Here is a 15,625-nt window from a genome sequence, read left to right on the forward strand (position 1 = left end):
GCAGCACAACTGTTTTCAACATTGATATTAATCATAAATGTTTCAAATCATCATGTTAGAATGATTTCTGAAGGATCATGTGATTGACGTTTGAAATAATGATGAAAAACCAAATTACATTTGACAATATATTCACATAAAAAACAGCTATTTTAGATTGTAATAATATTTCTCAATATTTATTTTTTACTGTATTTTTGTTCAAATAATGCAGCCTTGATGAGTAGAGATTTCTTTCACAAATATTTAAAAAATCTTACCGACCCCAAACTTTTGAACGGTAGAGTTATTTATAAAATGTATTTCTCATACACAAGACAATCACTTCACCTGTCTTTCATGAATAATTCACCCAAAAACGAAAATCCTGTCATTTATCCACATGGTTTTTTCTCCACCAAACCTCGCCAAGCTCCAAACGACAAACATAAAATAAAAGAATCATCACAATATTTCATAGAGCTCTTTGTGAGGAATAAACTGAAATTTGAGTTTATCTTCACCGTTAATTTTCTTCCAATTTGTGTTTTTGAAAACTTTTTGAATGGCAATTGATACATGAGAGCCAATGGTGTTAGACCTCAGTGACCTCAACTCTTTAATCTGAACCCTGTAAAGCTTGACATATAAAATAATAGTCAGTTTTTATAATAATAATAGTTTTTAATGGAAGTTTATTGAGCACTTGGACAAAATATATATTTTTTAAATCTTGATATTTGATACATCAATAATTAATACATGATTAACTAACTGTATTTTTCTATGTACATTTCTGAAATGCACTTTCTGTAAAGCTGCTTTGAAACAATATGTATTGTGAAAAGCGCTATACAAATACATTTGAATTGAATTGAACATCAGTCTTTTATAGCTCATATAGTCTGATATAGTGGGAAAATGGAGGGGAAAAAACACCTGTTTTATTCAGAGAGTCAAAACAGCAAAAATATTCAATTTGCTGCAGAGGCCAATATTCATTTGTGCAAAAAGTAAGAAATAATTCTGATAACTTTTAAAATAAATCAATGAGATCTTTATAACAGTATAGCAGATACTTACATAAACTGCATATAAATATCAATATATGCCAATAAAATGTCTTAGTAAGATGATATTGATATACCTAGTTGTATGATCAAAGCTCTGTAGTTTTAAATCATATAATGGACTGGAGGAGATCGTGTGCGACAGGTTTATCAGACCATGTTCATCATTTTAGAGACCTTATACATGATACATGACATCAAACATGATACAGTAGACATTACAGGGTTAAAATGAACGTTGGTCTGTTCAGAAGGCTGTTATTATACTGTATGTAAAAGAGCATTCTGTCCAACGTCTTCTTTTACAGGTTTGGAACAACATAAGTGTAATAAATGATCATATTTTGATGATCTCTCTTTAATAAGAGATGCAGTAAGATGGAGACAGATAAAAAGCTGCTTTCAGAGAGGTGACTTTGAGGAGCTGGACAGAGTCTCATGCCAAACATCTCTCTCTCTCTCTCTGTCACATAATCCTCAGTCCTCGGCCCGGTTCTGGGAGCACTTGTGTGAGGCGGGTCAGTTCCCCGCGATCACAGGACTTTAATCTGAGCGGCCGCCTGCTAAACTGGCTGTGCGATCCCTGAGAGAGACAGCTAGAGGTTGTCTGTACATGGATGGGCACTTCACAGCTCGGCAGGGGGGGGGGAGGAAGGGGCATCTCGGCAGATGCTCGGGGCATATGGGCAGAATTCATTAAAACAGCCCAAAAAAGCTCATGTGAGCAGAGAGACAGAGAAACAAAGTACAGAAAGTGTGTGTGTGTATGTGTACACTTTTGTGTATTCATATACATCATTCTCAAATCTTGCATCATGCTTGAAAGTTGTGTTAGACCTTGAGCCAGTGTTATTTTATTATCATTTATATACTATTATCACTTTTTCTGCTTTCATATTAATAGTTAAAGTTTTAATGTTGTGTTTTTGTCTTTTTTTAAAAAAATATTAATATAGTGTTTATTAAGTTTTATTTGATTTAGTTTTAGTTATGAAAATAAGGATTTTGTTTATTCTCTGAAATATAAGGGTTAGGGTTAGAGTTTAATTTTAGTTAGATAATTTTGTGTTCATTCCAAGTGGAAAAGTGTTGTTAAAAGGCTAAACAATTTCATAGACAAAAGGTAAATAATTATTTACTGATTAAGGATAACCTTATGACAAATGTACATTTTTGAAAGTTTATATATATAATTTCAGTCAATCTTTATGTATTTTCGTGTAATTTTATATGGTTTTAGTCTTAGTTGACAATAATAACCCTGCCTTGAGCACACCTGACTATAGACTGAGCGGTATATTGATTTCACTGGTGATATAAAATTAACCAATATTCTGACAATTATAATGTGCTTTCTATTTGGACATTATGTTTCCTAAAATTATCCTTCCTAATCTCATGAATACGAGAGCGTTCTCCCTCATGTTGTTCCTGACATAAATTATTACAGAATGATCATTTGGGTGAACTGTCCCTCTAAATCATGTTCCTGATTTTACTGTGAATCATTCATCTTTATTCTAAAGAAAAACATGTTTATAATTCCCTGTTTACCTTCATAATCTTTAATCAAAATGTGAAACTTGCTTCACCCCTGATACGACTTTCCATTTCGTTTGAAGTTATAAGTCTCTCATTTTACAGCCACCTATCAGAGACACTTTTCCCCATCGAGTCAATTCATCACAGGACAAAATCGAGTCCCTGCTTAATTTTTTTTCTAATTGAACATCTCGTTTCACACAAAATAGGTTGTGATCTCAAGTATAAACGATATTGACTTTAAAAGTACTTAAATGGTATTAAAGTAAGCTTGGATTTCTGTGAATTAATTCCATTCCAATTTATTTGATTTAACGATTAATGACTAAACTATTAATTTGCCATAATTTAAAAAAAGTTTTCAATGTGTTCATTTATAGTGAAAAACGCTGTGTTAAAAAAAAATCTCGGTTACTGTTGCAACCTCTGTACCCTGATGGAGGGAATGAGACGTGGTATCGATGACTGACACTCTGGGTACTAGTTTTTGAGTATGTCAAATATTCTGAGAAAAGGTCAATAAAAATTGTCAAGTGCGATTTGCACTGCCCCGCCAGTCCAGACATACAGGTATAAAAGGAGCTGGCGTGCATCCACTCATTTAGATTTGTGCTGAGGAGTCGAGACAGTGTCCCTGGTCATTTCAGAGGGGCAGTTCAGCGTTGTGGCTGGATAGACGTTCTATATCGGTCACAGAGGACAGTGCTTAGCATGGGAATAGGTTGCTTTAGCCGGTGTTTTGACCTTTTCTTTTTTTAAATTCACAGCTGTGCGGCCCAGAAGAAGGGCTGGAGAAAAGGAACACTATCACCACATCCTGCCTGAAGGGAGGTTAAGGTGGAGAATACATCACATGGATTTACCCACTGGAAAGTACCACACATGGAAAGAAGTCTCCGTGGTAGGTCCTACCTGAAGAGGGAGGCACTTCTACAAGCACAGTGACTTGGCGGCAGAGACAGAGCTCAGTTTAGGGGAAGACACGGGTTTACCGTTAGGGAATTACTACATATAGAGCACATAACTCTAGTACGCAGGCTGACCAGAAGGGGCATAAATAACAACTGTGGGGCCCTAGCTTTGAATTCTTCAGCCAAATTCAACTATCCCAGGCTGCTAAAAAGTAAGATACATCCAGGGTTCCCTGATCCAAAGTGCACATTATTCCCTCAGGAAGGGGAAAGACTCTGTATGCAAGCGGTACACCCTGCACGTTTCGCTCAACTTACCTGTTCGTACCCAAAAGGACACGGGACAAAACTGGCACAACACGGAAAATGTAAAATCTTGCGAAGGTATTGAGCCTTCTGCTCCACAGATGTCTGTAAGACAGGCGCCATTTGCTGGAGCACAGAAGAAAGCCACACTTTTTGTGGAGTGTGCACGCACTCCTAAAGGGCCCGGCATGCCTTTGGGCCAGGTATGCAAAGGCAATGCCATCCACAATTCAGTGGACCATCCTCTTTTTGGAGACAGCTTTCCCCTTCAGCTGTCCCCTAAAAAAGACAAAGAGCTGCTTCCAAGTGTGCAGTCCAAGTAAACATGCAGGGTGCGTACTGTACTATTGATGGAGGTGAACACTGTCAGGAGCAGCCGGCCCTCCAACCTCTCCTGCATGAAGGAGAGCACTGACCCAAAAGCGCATCTTTGAAAGTCTTCCCCGAAAAGAACACCAGTTTGCGAACAGACTCCACTTCAAAGCATACAGCCGTCTTGTGGCGGGGACTTTAGCTTGAGGGATAGTGTCTATCATTGCTGGTGATGGGTCACTAAGATCTACTGCATCACGTCCAGAGACCAGACATGGGGGTTTCAGAGGTCTGGGTGCTGGGTGCTGGTGCAAACTTTAGCAATGATTATGAAGGAGCATTTGTGACCCGTCACAGAAACCAGGGACACAAGTCGGCAGCACAACTTTCGAGCAAAATGAGAAAGAAGAGTTTTTTTTCAAAATTGGTGATTTTCAATTTTTTGGAGAATCTGTTAATTGAAATCACGAAGAAGCCTCTCCATGTTTGAGATAGCAGTATTGGTATATTTAAAAGCTTACATTTTGAGGTTGAAATCGGCTTGTTTTCGGAGATTCTAGCATGCAGTAGGGGCGTGGCGTGTCATTGTCTGTGTGTATTTCCATACTGAATAACCCGGCGCTTTTGCCCCCGCCCTCCAAGTCAACCACATGGCTACTTATTATGCTGTGCTCTGGCCAGCTCTCTCTGATATCAAAATTCAATGAAGATGGATGCCGCAAAGATTGTCGCAGACGAGATGAACCGTCTGGCAGTTACACCGAAAATGTTTTCGCCGCACTTCGTGGGCTCGGGAAACTGAACCGGAGGTATGGGCGCAGCGCGCTCGCCCTCAGTGCTTCAATACGGCGGCTCGGCTCGCTGACAGCGGTGGCTGGCTGTTTCATATGTGACGGAGAATCGAAATAGAGGATGCAGTTAAGACCTTTGCTGCTGCGATGAAGGCCTGCCGTGCGTGTTTCTGAAATGTAAGTTAAGCTTCATTTGCTCTTTAGTCGTTATTTAAGATGCTGAACCTGCTGATGATATAATGTGCTTGCGGACATTTCATTTGTGTGTGTATACGCACATAAGAAAGTGGTGTAAAGAGATTTGCAACAGTAATTTGAGGAGGTGAAATGTGATTATTTGGAAAATTGCAGAAATGACTGCTTAAAGAAAAATGCCAGCAGGCATTTGCCTCCTACATAAACTTTAATATTGTTGACATTTTGGGCACACGAGCGTTGCGTACTATTTGCGCTATATGTAGGCCTATGGCTTATTGGTCTTTGTTTGTTGTTGTTAGTTTTGCGTTATATGTATATGGCATATTGGTCTTTGTGTGTTGTTGCTGGTTTTGCGTTATACTGTATGTATATGGCATATTGGCCTTTGTGTGTTGTTGCTGGTTTTGCGTTATATGCAGGCTATATGGCATATTGGTCTTTGTGTGTTGTTGCTGGTTTTGCGTTATATGTATATGGCATATTGGTCTTTATGTGTTGTTGCTGGTTTCGCGTTATATGCAGGCTATATGGCATTATTGGTCTTTGTGTGTTGTTGCTGGTACGTTGCAAATAGAGGGGCAGCACAATTGTTTTTCGCCTAGTGCGGCAGAAGTGCACTCATTCGAAGTGTAAAAAAAGCTGTAAAGCACATGGAGGAGCTTTACAGGGGGTATGGCTTATCTAAATGAGATGTAAATGAGCCCTATTGTCACCCCCAGCAGCAGAGACAGGTGAGAACTGCACAATCTTTAGCTCGTTTTCTCCTCTTTGAGCTTTTTTAAGTGCCTACTTTAAAATGGCCACAACTTCTCCAAATATTATCAGATTTCCACATGTTACACATCGTTGGAAAGCTTGGATATTACACTCTCAGAATCTATGAATAACTCAAAATGCCCCAGAACCGACTTGTGTCCCTAGTTTCCGTGACTGGTCACATTTGTCCAGGGCAATGGGAGCATTCCTGGGAAGCGAACCAGTCTACCTGCATTTTGCTGAATCAACACCAAATCAGCTGGACCGCCTAGGGATGGAGTCTCCCTTCCCCCTAAAGTGTCACTTGTCATGAAAGCAGACAGGGTGCGGTGCTTCGGCCTGCTAAAGGTGGCAGAGGAATGGCACCGAGTCAGGATGTGTTTAATAGCATCCGTCTGCTGTTTTACTGCCGAGAACGGCTTGGCAAAGTCCTTGACAGTGTCACCGTAGAGGCGACCCTGCGAGATGGGGGCGTTGAGAAAGCGAACTTTGTCTGTGTCCCGTATCTCAGCAAGGTTCAGCCAGAGATGCCGCTCACGGACCACCATAGTGTCAACGCTCATAATGCGAAGTCTGTAGCCGAACACAGTTTCAGCATCAATAGTCTGATGGACCTGCAAGATGGCCATGGCATTCAAGGCGGAAACAGTCAGTCCAGCGGCACTGTAAGCCTATGCCGTTAGAGAAAAAGTAAACTTACAGGCTCTGGACGAGACTCTAGGACGATTCCGCCAGGTGACAGCGTTTTGTGGGCATAAATGCACAGCAATGGAACCTCCATGTACCGTGGCTTCCCCAACTATGAGGGTAAAGATGATGAAAAAGCCAAAAAAGCGAGACCAGGCAATAAAAGGTACCCTCCACGACTTCAGCTCTTCATGTACTTCTTTCAACTGCAAACGCTCGGGACAGGTTTGAAGGTTCTCCGCCAGCCCGATGCTTGCGACGGGCATGGCATGGCCGCCAACTCTGCGTCAAACTTGGTCTGGAATACCAGACCTGAAGGTTGTCCAGCTGAGTCCTCAGCATCGGAAGGCATTTGCCCATCCCCGATGCTGTGATCGATAATTTGTCCCCATCTGGAGCACCATGTGAAAACTCGGCTGCATGTGAAGCAATGTCTGACTCATCCAGGAACTCCACCGGGCGCAATGTGCAAGAGGAGAAATGGGAGGTCTGTGTGGATTTACCCAGCAGAAAATTTCCCATTGTTGCCCTCAGATCGCCCTGAGCACCAGATGCCGTGGTCTTGTGGATTGTAGAAGGACTGGGACAGGAAGCAGCTGAAGTCACTCTTTTTACTAGAAAAGAAAGTCACCATCGCTTGCCCATGGTCATGTTCTTGCAGTAAGGACATGAACTATTCACAAACGCTGTCTCAGTGTGGGTCCAACCCAAACAAGTTCAAAGACAAAGATCGTGACCATCACACAAGGAAAAAAACATCTTTAAAAAGACGATCTCCATCTGTGTTTGCACTTTTAGAGGAAGCTTGCTCTTTCACTCAAGCACTCTGCACTTATCCATGTGATGCGCGGAGAGAGACCGCTGTACTGTGCCGTAACACCAGCAATCCTTCTCAACAAGGCAAAGAGAAATGAGCCTTTTGTGTAGAAGACATTTCGCTTGGTTCCGAAGAACTAATCCAAATGACTGGATGCAAGCCGGCTACCTCTATACCCGTATATCCGGTGAAGTGGCGCATGCAAATTCCAATCACCAATTTTCATAGGCCTTTCCTCAAAATATCAGAGGTGATTGGGGCTCACAAGAATGAGCCCGGGTGTCAGTCATTGACACCAAGTTGAAGTGATTGACAGATATGGAAACCAGTGTTACTTTAGCATTATTTATATACTATTACAGTATTTTGAATTATCTTTTATTTTGATATGTTGATTTTCATTTTAGTTAAAATTTTAGAAATGTTATTTGTTTTAATTAAATATTTCTATTCATCTTTCATTAAATTTTTATTTCATTTTCAGTCATTTTAGTACTTTAACTTATTTTAGTTTCCAAAGCAACATTTTTAATTTTTAAGTTTTTCATCTAATATTTATATTTTATTCTATTTCAGCTCTTAAATTGTCACAAAAACCCGATTTTTAATAGTGTTAGTTTTATTGAAATCAGCATGTTCCACAGTGTGGTTACTGGTAATTGTTTTAATTTTGAATCTACTGGTCAAAACAATGGTTCCTCTTTTTTAACTTTTAAGCCATTTTAAACAAATACATAATATACAAGATACATACTGAAAGCATAAATTACAAGATATACTGAATATCATCAAAAAATTTAGCATGACAATTAAAACATTTCACAGACAAAAGGTAAATGATTAATAACTGTTTATGGATAATTTCATGAGAAATATACATTTTTCAAAGAGTGAAATTTGATATTCTGACTTAAATGAAATACGTTATCTTAACCAACAAACAAGGCATGATAAAAACACAGGAATTAAGCTCACCGTGTTTGAAATAGCTGAGAACCGGACTTTTCGTTCACGGTCGATGGTCTGGTCAATAATGATAAGGATGGCTTGCTCAGAAGAGCAAAGTTCATTTTAACTCAATCAACTGGATTTCAGTTTACCCACTCATTAACCTTGGATTTACGCTTTTTCCAGATACTACAAACGGTGACAAATGTCTCCAGATTGATCCAGTTAAGAAAAGCAATGTTTCTGGGTTTGCAAGGTTAACCTTAATGAGAAACACACACAGCGTAAAGCCGCATGATGTCATCGGCAATGACAATGACATAGTCAAGAAACACATTCAATATGAACAATATCTGAACACATGAAGTGTAAATGTAACCCTACAAAGACACGTAGTGCTGCACGTTCCTCCTCAGGCCACTGGAGGTGGCGACTGCTCCTCTCGCTCTTCTTGATCCCATTCCGTCTGGAGTTCAGAGGAGACTTCGGTGAACAGATGATCCCAATCCCAAGCAACATCCTCCTGAAAACCATGAAAACCCATCATAGGAACTTCATTAAGAGATGAGAGAGGCTGGGAGAGGCTGGGAAGCACGAGAAGTACAGTGGCTTTAAAGGGAAACCTAAAAATTCATGATTTACACTCATACCAATTAGGGGTGGGGGGGGGGGGTGGAATAAATTCTTAGATGCATCGCAATGCGGGCGTGGACGATTCTGAATCGAATCACAAATCTCAAAAAAAAAAATTCTAAATGTTAATTGATAACGTAACGTTGACGGAACGCAAAAGGCGTCTGGACAGTCTGTGGCGTGCAGCTGTGGCTTCTATGAAGTTGAAGGGAAAAAGGACCTGGACAAGAGCCACACTTTATGCAAGTAGGGCTCCAGACTGCGACCAAATGGGCAACCACATTGTGCAATTGATAAGACCTGGAAATTCTGTTACATACGATACGAGAAACATCTAACGGCAAACTAGAGATTCCAACCTCTAATGCCGAGGAACACAAAAGGACTTTTTTTTTAAGAATCTATGCATCTTCTGTAAGGAAACAATGTGATGTATACAGCAGTTCACAGTGAGCATGTCTGTCAAGCTCCAAGGTTGGAATAAAAAGGTCGGTCAAAAGTTTGGAATAACATTTTTTTTCTGGTTAAATGGTAATATTGTGAAATATTATTAAAATTTAAATATCGGTTTTCTAAGTGAATATGATTTTAAAGTGTAATTTATTCCTGTGATCAAAGCTGAATTTTCAGCATCATTACTCCAGTCTTCAGTGTCACCTGATCCTTCAGAAATCATTCTAATGTGATGATTTGCTGCTCAAGATACATTTATGATTATTATCAATACAGTTGTAATGCTTTATATTTTTTGTGGAAATCGAGATACACTATCATTCATAAGTTTGAAGTAAGATTTAAAAAAAAACATTATTCATTAAGGATGCATTAAATTGATCAAAGTGACAGTAAAGACATTTATAATGTTACAAAAGATTCTATTGCAAATAAATGCTGTTCTTTTGAACTTTCTATTAATAAAAAATCCTGGGGGAAAAAATCATCACAGTTTTCACACAAAAATGAAGCAGCAAAAAAATAAATTTCGACATTTATAATACTGATAAATATTGAGCATCAAATCATCATATTAGAATGATTTCTGAAGGATCATGTGACACTGAAGACTTGAGTAATGATGCTGAAAATTCAGCTTTGATCACACAAATATATTATACTTTACTATATATTCACATAAAAACTGTGATTTTAAATCATAATACTATTTCACAATATTAATTTTTTACTGTATTTTTGATCAAATAAATGCAACCTTGGTGAACCTAAGGGACTTTCGAAAACATTTTTTTTTTAAAAATCATAATGAGTACAAAAGTTTGCCTGCTAGCCAGTGTTTAAAAGAGTGAAGGTACTTCAAAATGTCTTATTTTGTGTTCCAGAGAAGAAAGACATATGAGTATGTAATGACATGAGGGTGAGTAAATGATGACTGAATGTTAATTTATGGGTTGACTATCGCTGTAAAACATTGTGAGAAAGTATAAAATGAAGAATGCTGGTCCTGATTGGATAAATCTGTTGGTCTGACAAACGCTACATTTACTCACCTCTCTCACCTCCTGCTCCGGGGCTAAAACTTTCGTGAGCAACTTCAGGTCAATCTCTCCATCCTGGAAACATTCAATAAAAGCAAAACATTGGGCAAACAATTACTGATAACACTGCAGCTATGCAATCTAATCCCAGGTCAGCATATTCACCCCAAAATACTGTAGGATGAGAAAGATGCTCTAAAATGATTCAGAAACTCTACGCTGCCTTACAAGAGAGTCAACAGTCTGTTGTTGTTGTTTAGGAATGATGGGTAGAGAGTGTCTCACCAGGGTCTGAAAAGCAGAGTACTTCATGAGGTCGTTGTCCAGGTCTCTGTAGGTCATAACTCTGTTTACCTGGATACTGAAGACAGGAGAGTCGGTTTACATCATCTTAAAGACTAGATTGTCCTCCCTTAAAATTCCTGATAGACAACCAGATGAAATTCTTTGAAACTTTTCAGCACCGTCATTCAAATTAAGAATCGATTGAAACTTTGACTAGATGAAAATATTATGACAAACCATCACACGCTAGACATCCTAAAACTATTTCACCTTTAACACTGACTTAAGATATGAATTAAATACGTTTTGGGAAATCACCATCTTTGATTTTGGTTTCTTTTTCCATTTAGCTTTCTCAAGGCAAGTCCGAAATCAAAGACTAATTGTGATTATTTTATTCCATGACAGCTCTAGATTAGCACAAATAACTATTCAAGATTAGTTGTTTAATTTGCACTTTGTTGTTGTTGTTTTTCTGTTAAGCACAATATTCTCATTAAAGCTGATCTGGAATTACATTTATTGTGAAAAGCGCTATGCAAATAAATCTGAATTGAAAAATGTTTATCCTCTTGATTCTTGTTAACATTATATAAAGTAAATATTTTCTAGATAGTATTTTAATAATTTGTTTGGCTTCAGAACAGAGTCAATATAAAACCATTATTTTTATCTGGGAACGGATAACTTGCATATTATTTGTTGTTGCTTATTATAAAAAAAAATCTAAAAAAAATCATGTTTGTGTACATGAAAATAACTAGCTGCCTTTGTACTTTAGGAAAGGTGTCCCACATAAGGTTGTCATCATATTTGTCCTTTTACTTTTGTGCTCAAGGAATATATATATATATATATATATATATATATATATATATATATATATATATATATATATATATATGTACACACCGTATATATATATATATATACATGCATGTGATATTCTATTTCAGTTTTTGAAATCCTGAAACGCCTCCATTGTAGTCTTGAGTTTCTTCTGGGAACGAACACGTCACAATATTCCTCATTTAAATAATTCATACGCAGAATAAAGGGAGGGAGCCTGGTTGAGTAAGTTAGTAGTGTGTTGAAACTGGTGGTTATGGTAAGAGCGGGACATTTCCCAAACACACTCGAAGTGCTCGACAATCACAACACACTGCTCCAGCCGACCAATCAGAGCACAGTGTGCTTTTCAGAAGGTGGGGCTTCATAGAGACAGGAAGTAAACAGAGCGTTACTGACAGACTGGGAAGAGAGGAGCTGCAACAATGGAGAATATGGGGAAAATAATCAACATTCAAGCTGCATTTATCACATAAAGTTTCTTAGCAAGATCCATCTGTCAAATGCTCAAACATTGGACTCAATTGGACATGTTTCAGGATGATGTCACTATTGTTTGTGGGCACGTGAACCATGTGAGTTTATTTTAGAAGATGAGTATCAGTTGATACCTGGGTGGAGCAGCGATCTGCATGGTGAGATCTTCGTCTTGAACCTCCTCCAGGTCTGGAATCACTGGGATGTCTAGAACAAGTAGGTGAAATGCATTTTAGATTGAACTCTAACAAGACATGTAATATAGTAGCTACTCCTACTGTAAAATAGCAGCAATTAAAGGGATACTCCACTAAAAAAGAGGAAAATTCTCTTATCATTAACTTGTCCTCAGGCTGTCCCAGATGCATGACTAACATTCTTCATATGAACATAGACAGATATTTTTAGAAAAATAATCTGTTACTCCATATAAAGCACATGGATGGGACCCTCAAAGCTTCATAAACCATACAAAACAAACACTACTGTAATCCATTTGAAACCACATACTACAACTAAATTAGCTGAAAAACACAACAAACAAGAACAAGGACATAATAAAAATAAATAATTAAAAATGCTTTATACTGAAAATAAGACCAAAATATTATAACCTGCACCAGCCCAATTTAATAATGAACTTGATTCAAGCCCAAGCAAGTAATATTACTTTGGTCAAAAAAGCCTCTGGCTTGCTTTGTTGGGAACACTTAAAGGAATAGTTCACTTCAGAATTAAAATATCATGATAATTTACTCACCTTCACGTCATCCAAGATGTCCATGTCTTTCTTTCTTCAGCCGAAAAGATATTAAGGTTTTTGAGGCTCTAAACGATCCCAACTGAGGAATGAGAGTATTTTCTAGACAAACTATCTATCTGGCCATTTTATTAAATAATACACATTTATGTACTTATTAACCACAAATGCTCGTCTTGCACTAGCTGTGATGATCCACACATTAAGTAATCACATTGAAAGGTCATGCGTGACGAAGGCAGAAGAACCAACCTAGTGTTTACAAAGCGAACGTGCAAAGACTAAGACAAACGCTGTTTACAAAAAAATAAAAAAATAAAAGGTAAAACAATGAAGTCAGAAGATTATGAAGTTTGAGGAGAAAATTACAGTTTTTTGCCAACTCTACATTTTCCGCCTACGTCAGGTTACCTCCTTTTCAACTTGATTACGTAATTTGTAATGGTAAAACATGTTTTCTTCAAAAACCATCATTTCTTTTCGACTGAAGAATGAAAGACATGAACATCTTGGATGACGTGGGGGTGAGTAATTTATCTGGAATTTTATTTGAAGTGAACTAATCGTTTAATATTCAACAATATGATTGATCTGCCTGCACTGACATCACTGTATGAGAACTGAACAGAGCCGGACGATGTCATCACTGTTTTCTCCAGAGCGGCTATATAGTTAAATTAACTAAATAAATAACTTTTTTTTACATCAGAACTGAATCATCACTGAACTTACTTAAGCTGGACTATGACACTATTTTCTTCTAGATCTGCTGTACAGCCGAAACAAACTATGTTGCATTATTTTCTTGTTATCACTGTAAAGCTGCTTTGAAACGATCTGCATTGTAAAAAGCGCTATATAAATCAAGGTGACTTGAAGTGAGACGCAAGAATTGCTATGGTTGCCATGGTGTCAGTCATCACAATTTCAAAAGCGACTAGTAAAATGTAAATGTAAATGTATTTTATTTATATAGCACCTTACATCAACCGATGGGTGAACCAAAGTGCTTCACAACAAATTAAACTACAAGTTTAAAACAAAAAACTAGTGTTTCGTAAAAAACACAATATGATAATTTATGGGATTCACTCCTGTATTGAAATGTGCTTGTCACTCTTGAAACTTTACAGTGGCTATTGATTGATCAACTGGGGTCGTGTTGATTGTGGTTTTTGAAGCGTCAACTTTGAGGGTCCCATCCTCTTTCATTATAAGCACTTAAGGTGATGATACACAGGGCAACTTTTTGAGCAATGTTGCTGGGCAATCTTGCCGAGCGATTGTTGCTTGGGAACTTTCCCATTGATTGACAAAATGGGCAATACATTTCTACCTGGATAATTTAGATCGGTCGTGGGCCCGGTGTCTCATCTGGTTGCCCGTTGACGGCAACATTGCCCAGCAACATTGTTCAAAAAGTTGCCTTGTGTATCATCACCTTTACAGAGATTAATTATTTTTCTAAAAAAATGTCTGATCATATGAAGAAAGAAAGCCATATACTCCTAGGACAGCATGGGGATGAGTACATTGTCATTTTTGGATGGACTATCCTTATAAACAATGCTTTTGCAAGGAAACAGTTCTTTTGTGTTATATGAAGCTAGTTATTATCTATAAATACATCTATCTGATAAGCTTCAGGCTTCAATCATTCCTTCATTCCACAATTTAAGGCCGATATAGAGTCGATCAACACTTTCAGAACGATTGTTTCCAGAAGATGAACGATAAAAACATTGACATCCAATCAGAATACATACAGTTATTTAAAGAAGCAGACGGCAAAACTGCATCACACTTCTATCGTACTTTGGTGTTGATGCTAATAAATTGAACGTGGTATGAACTTGCCTTGACGTAACTGCTAGTTTACAGACACAAATACTATAATGGATTTATAACAGTCAGTTTTATTTACTCTGTTCCTCTCGGTAGCCTGATTATGGATTTAAACTGACCATGTGTGTGGCAAACAGGACGGCCGTGGGACGTGAGAGAACGGCGCGAGGCCGGTGGTGCGATTGCTAATGAGCAACACCTGTGAAGCACAACGGTCTCGCATCTCTCACGGAGGAGCGGAAGCATAAAGGAGGAGCGACGACGTTGATGATCGAGAGGGGAACAGGCCTGTATTTTAGTTGTGTTTTGTTTTTGTATTTTATTTTAGCCAGTAGTCGTCCGCGACGGGCTGCTGGCTGTTATGTTTATTTTCGGTAGCCAGCAGTCGTCTGCGAGGGGCTGCTGGCGGTATTTTGGTTTATTTATTTTATTTTAAATAAAGTTTATTTGATTGTTCGCCGGTTCCCACCTCCTTCTTCCCTGAACATTGCTACACTGGTGCCGAAACCCAGGAAGAGGGAGGAACGCGCTGTCAGAGAGTCCTCGCCGCTGTGGGGAATCCGATATAGATTGATAAATAGATCACAACCTTTGCGTGGAAAGTGGCGTATGCAAGTTTCCAGCCACGTTTATAAAAGAGACCCCATGTTATTTAAAGAGGCAGATGGCAAAACTGCATCACACTTATAATAATAAACAGAAAGTTTTGCCTATAAAAAAGAACGTTTTTGGTATGAACGGGCCTTTACACTAGCTAACATAACTCCTAGTTTACAGAAACAAATACTGACTTTTTATAATGGACTCATTACAGTATATCGATATCAACACTTTCAAAACGATTGTTTTAGGCAGATGAACGATAAAAACATAGACATCGACAGCAAAAACTGCATCACTCTTCTAATAATAAACAGAATGCTATCATACTTTGGTGTGAATGCTAATAAAACAACCGTTCTTAGT

The 15,625-nt window shown here is 38.3% G+C and overlaps 1 protein-coding gene across 1 annotated transcript in view; it reads right to left on the minus strand.

Moving 5' to 3' along the window:
• Positions 1-2,031: 2,031 nt before the first annotated feature.
• ift43 (intraflagellar transport 43 homolog (Chlamydomonas)) overlaps positions 2,032-15,625 on the minus strand; it is a 58,781-nt gene continuing 45,187 nt past the window's right edge. Inside the window, exons 6-9 of the mRNA XM_077238538.1 lie at positions 12,189-12,261; positions 10,729-10,804; positions 10,456-10,518; positions 2,032-8,840 (exon numbers count right to left, since the gene is read on the minus strand). Coding sequence (XP_077094653.1) covers positions 8,730-8,840; positions 10,456-10,518; positions 10,729-10,804; positions 12,189-12,261 — 323 coding nt within the window. The 3' untranslated portion in view covers positions 2,032-8,729. The remainder of the gene's footprint in view (positions 8,841-10,455; positions 10,519-10,728; positions 10,805-12,188; positions 12,262-15,625) is intronic.

Source organism: Siphateles boraxobius, unplaced genomic scaffold (assembly GCF_051911475.1).
Source record: "Siphateles boraxobius isolate OS27281-9 unplaced genomic scaffold, OSU_SipBor_1 22, whole genome shotgun sequence".
Lineage (NCBI taxonomy): Eukaryota > Metazoa > Chordata > Actinopteri > Cypriniformes > Leuciscidae > Siphateles > Siphateles boraxobius.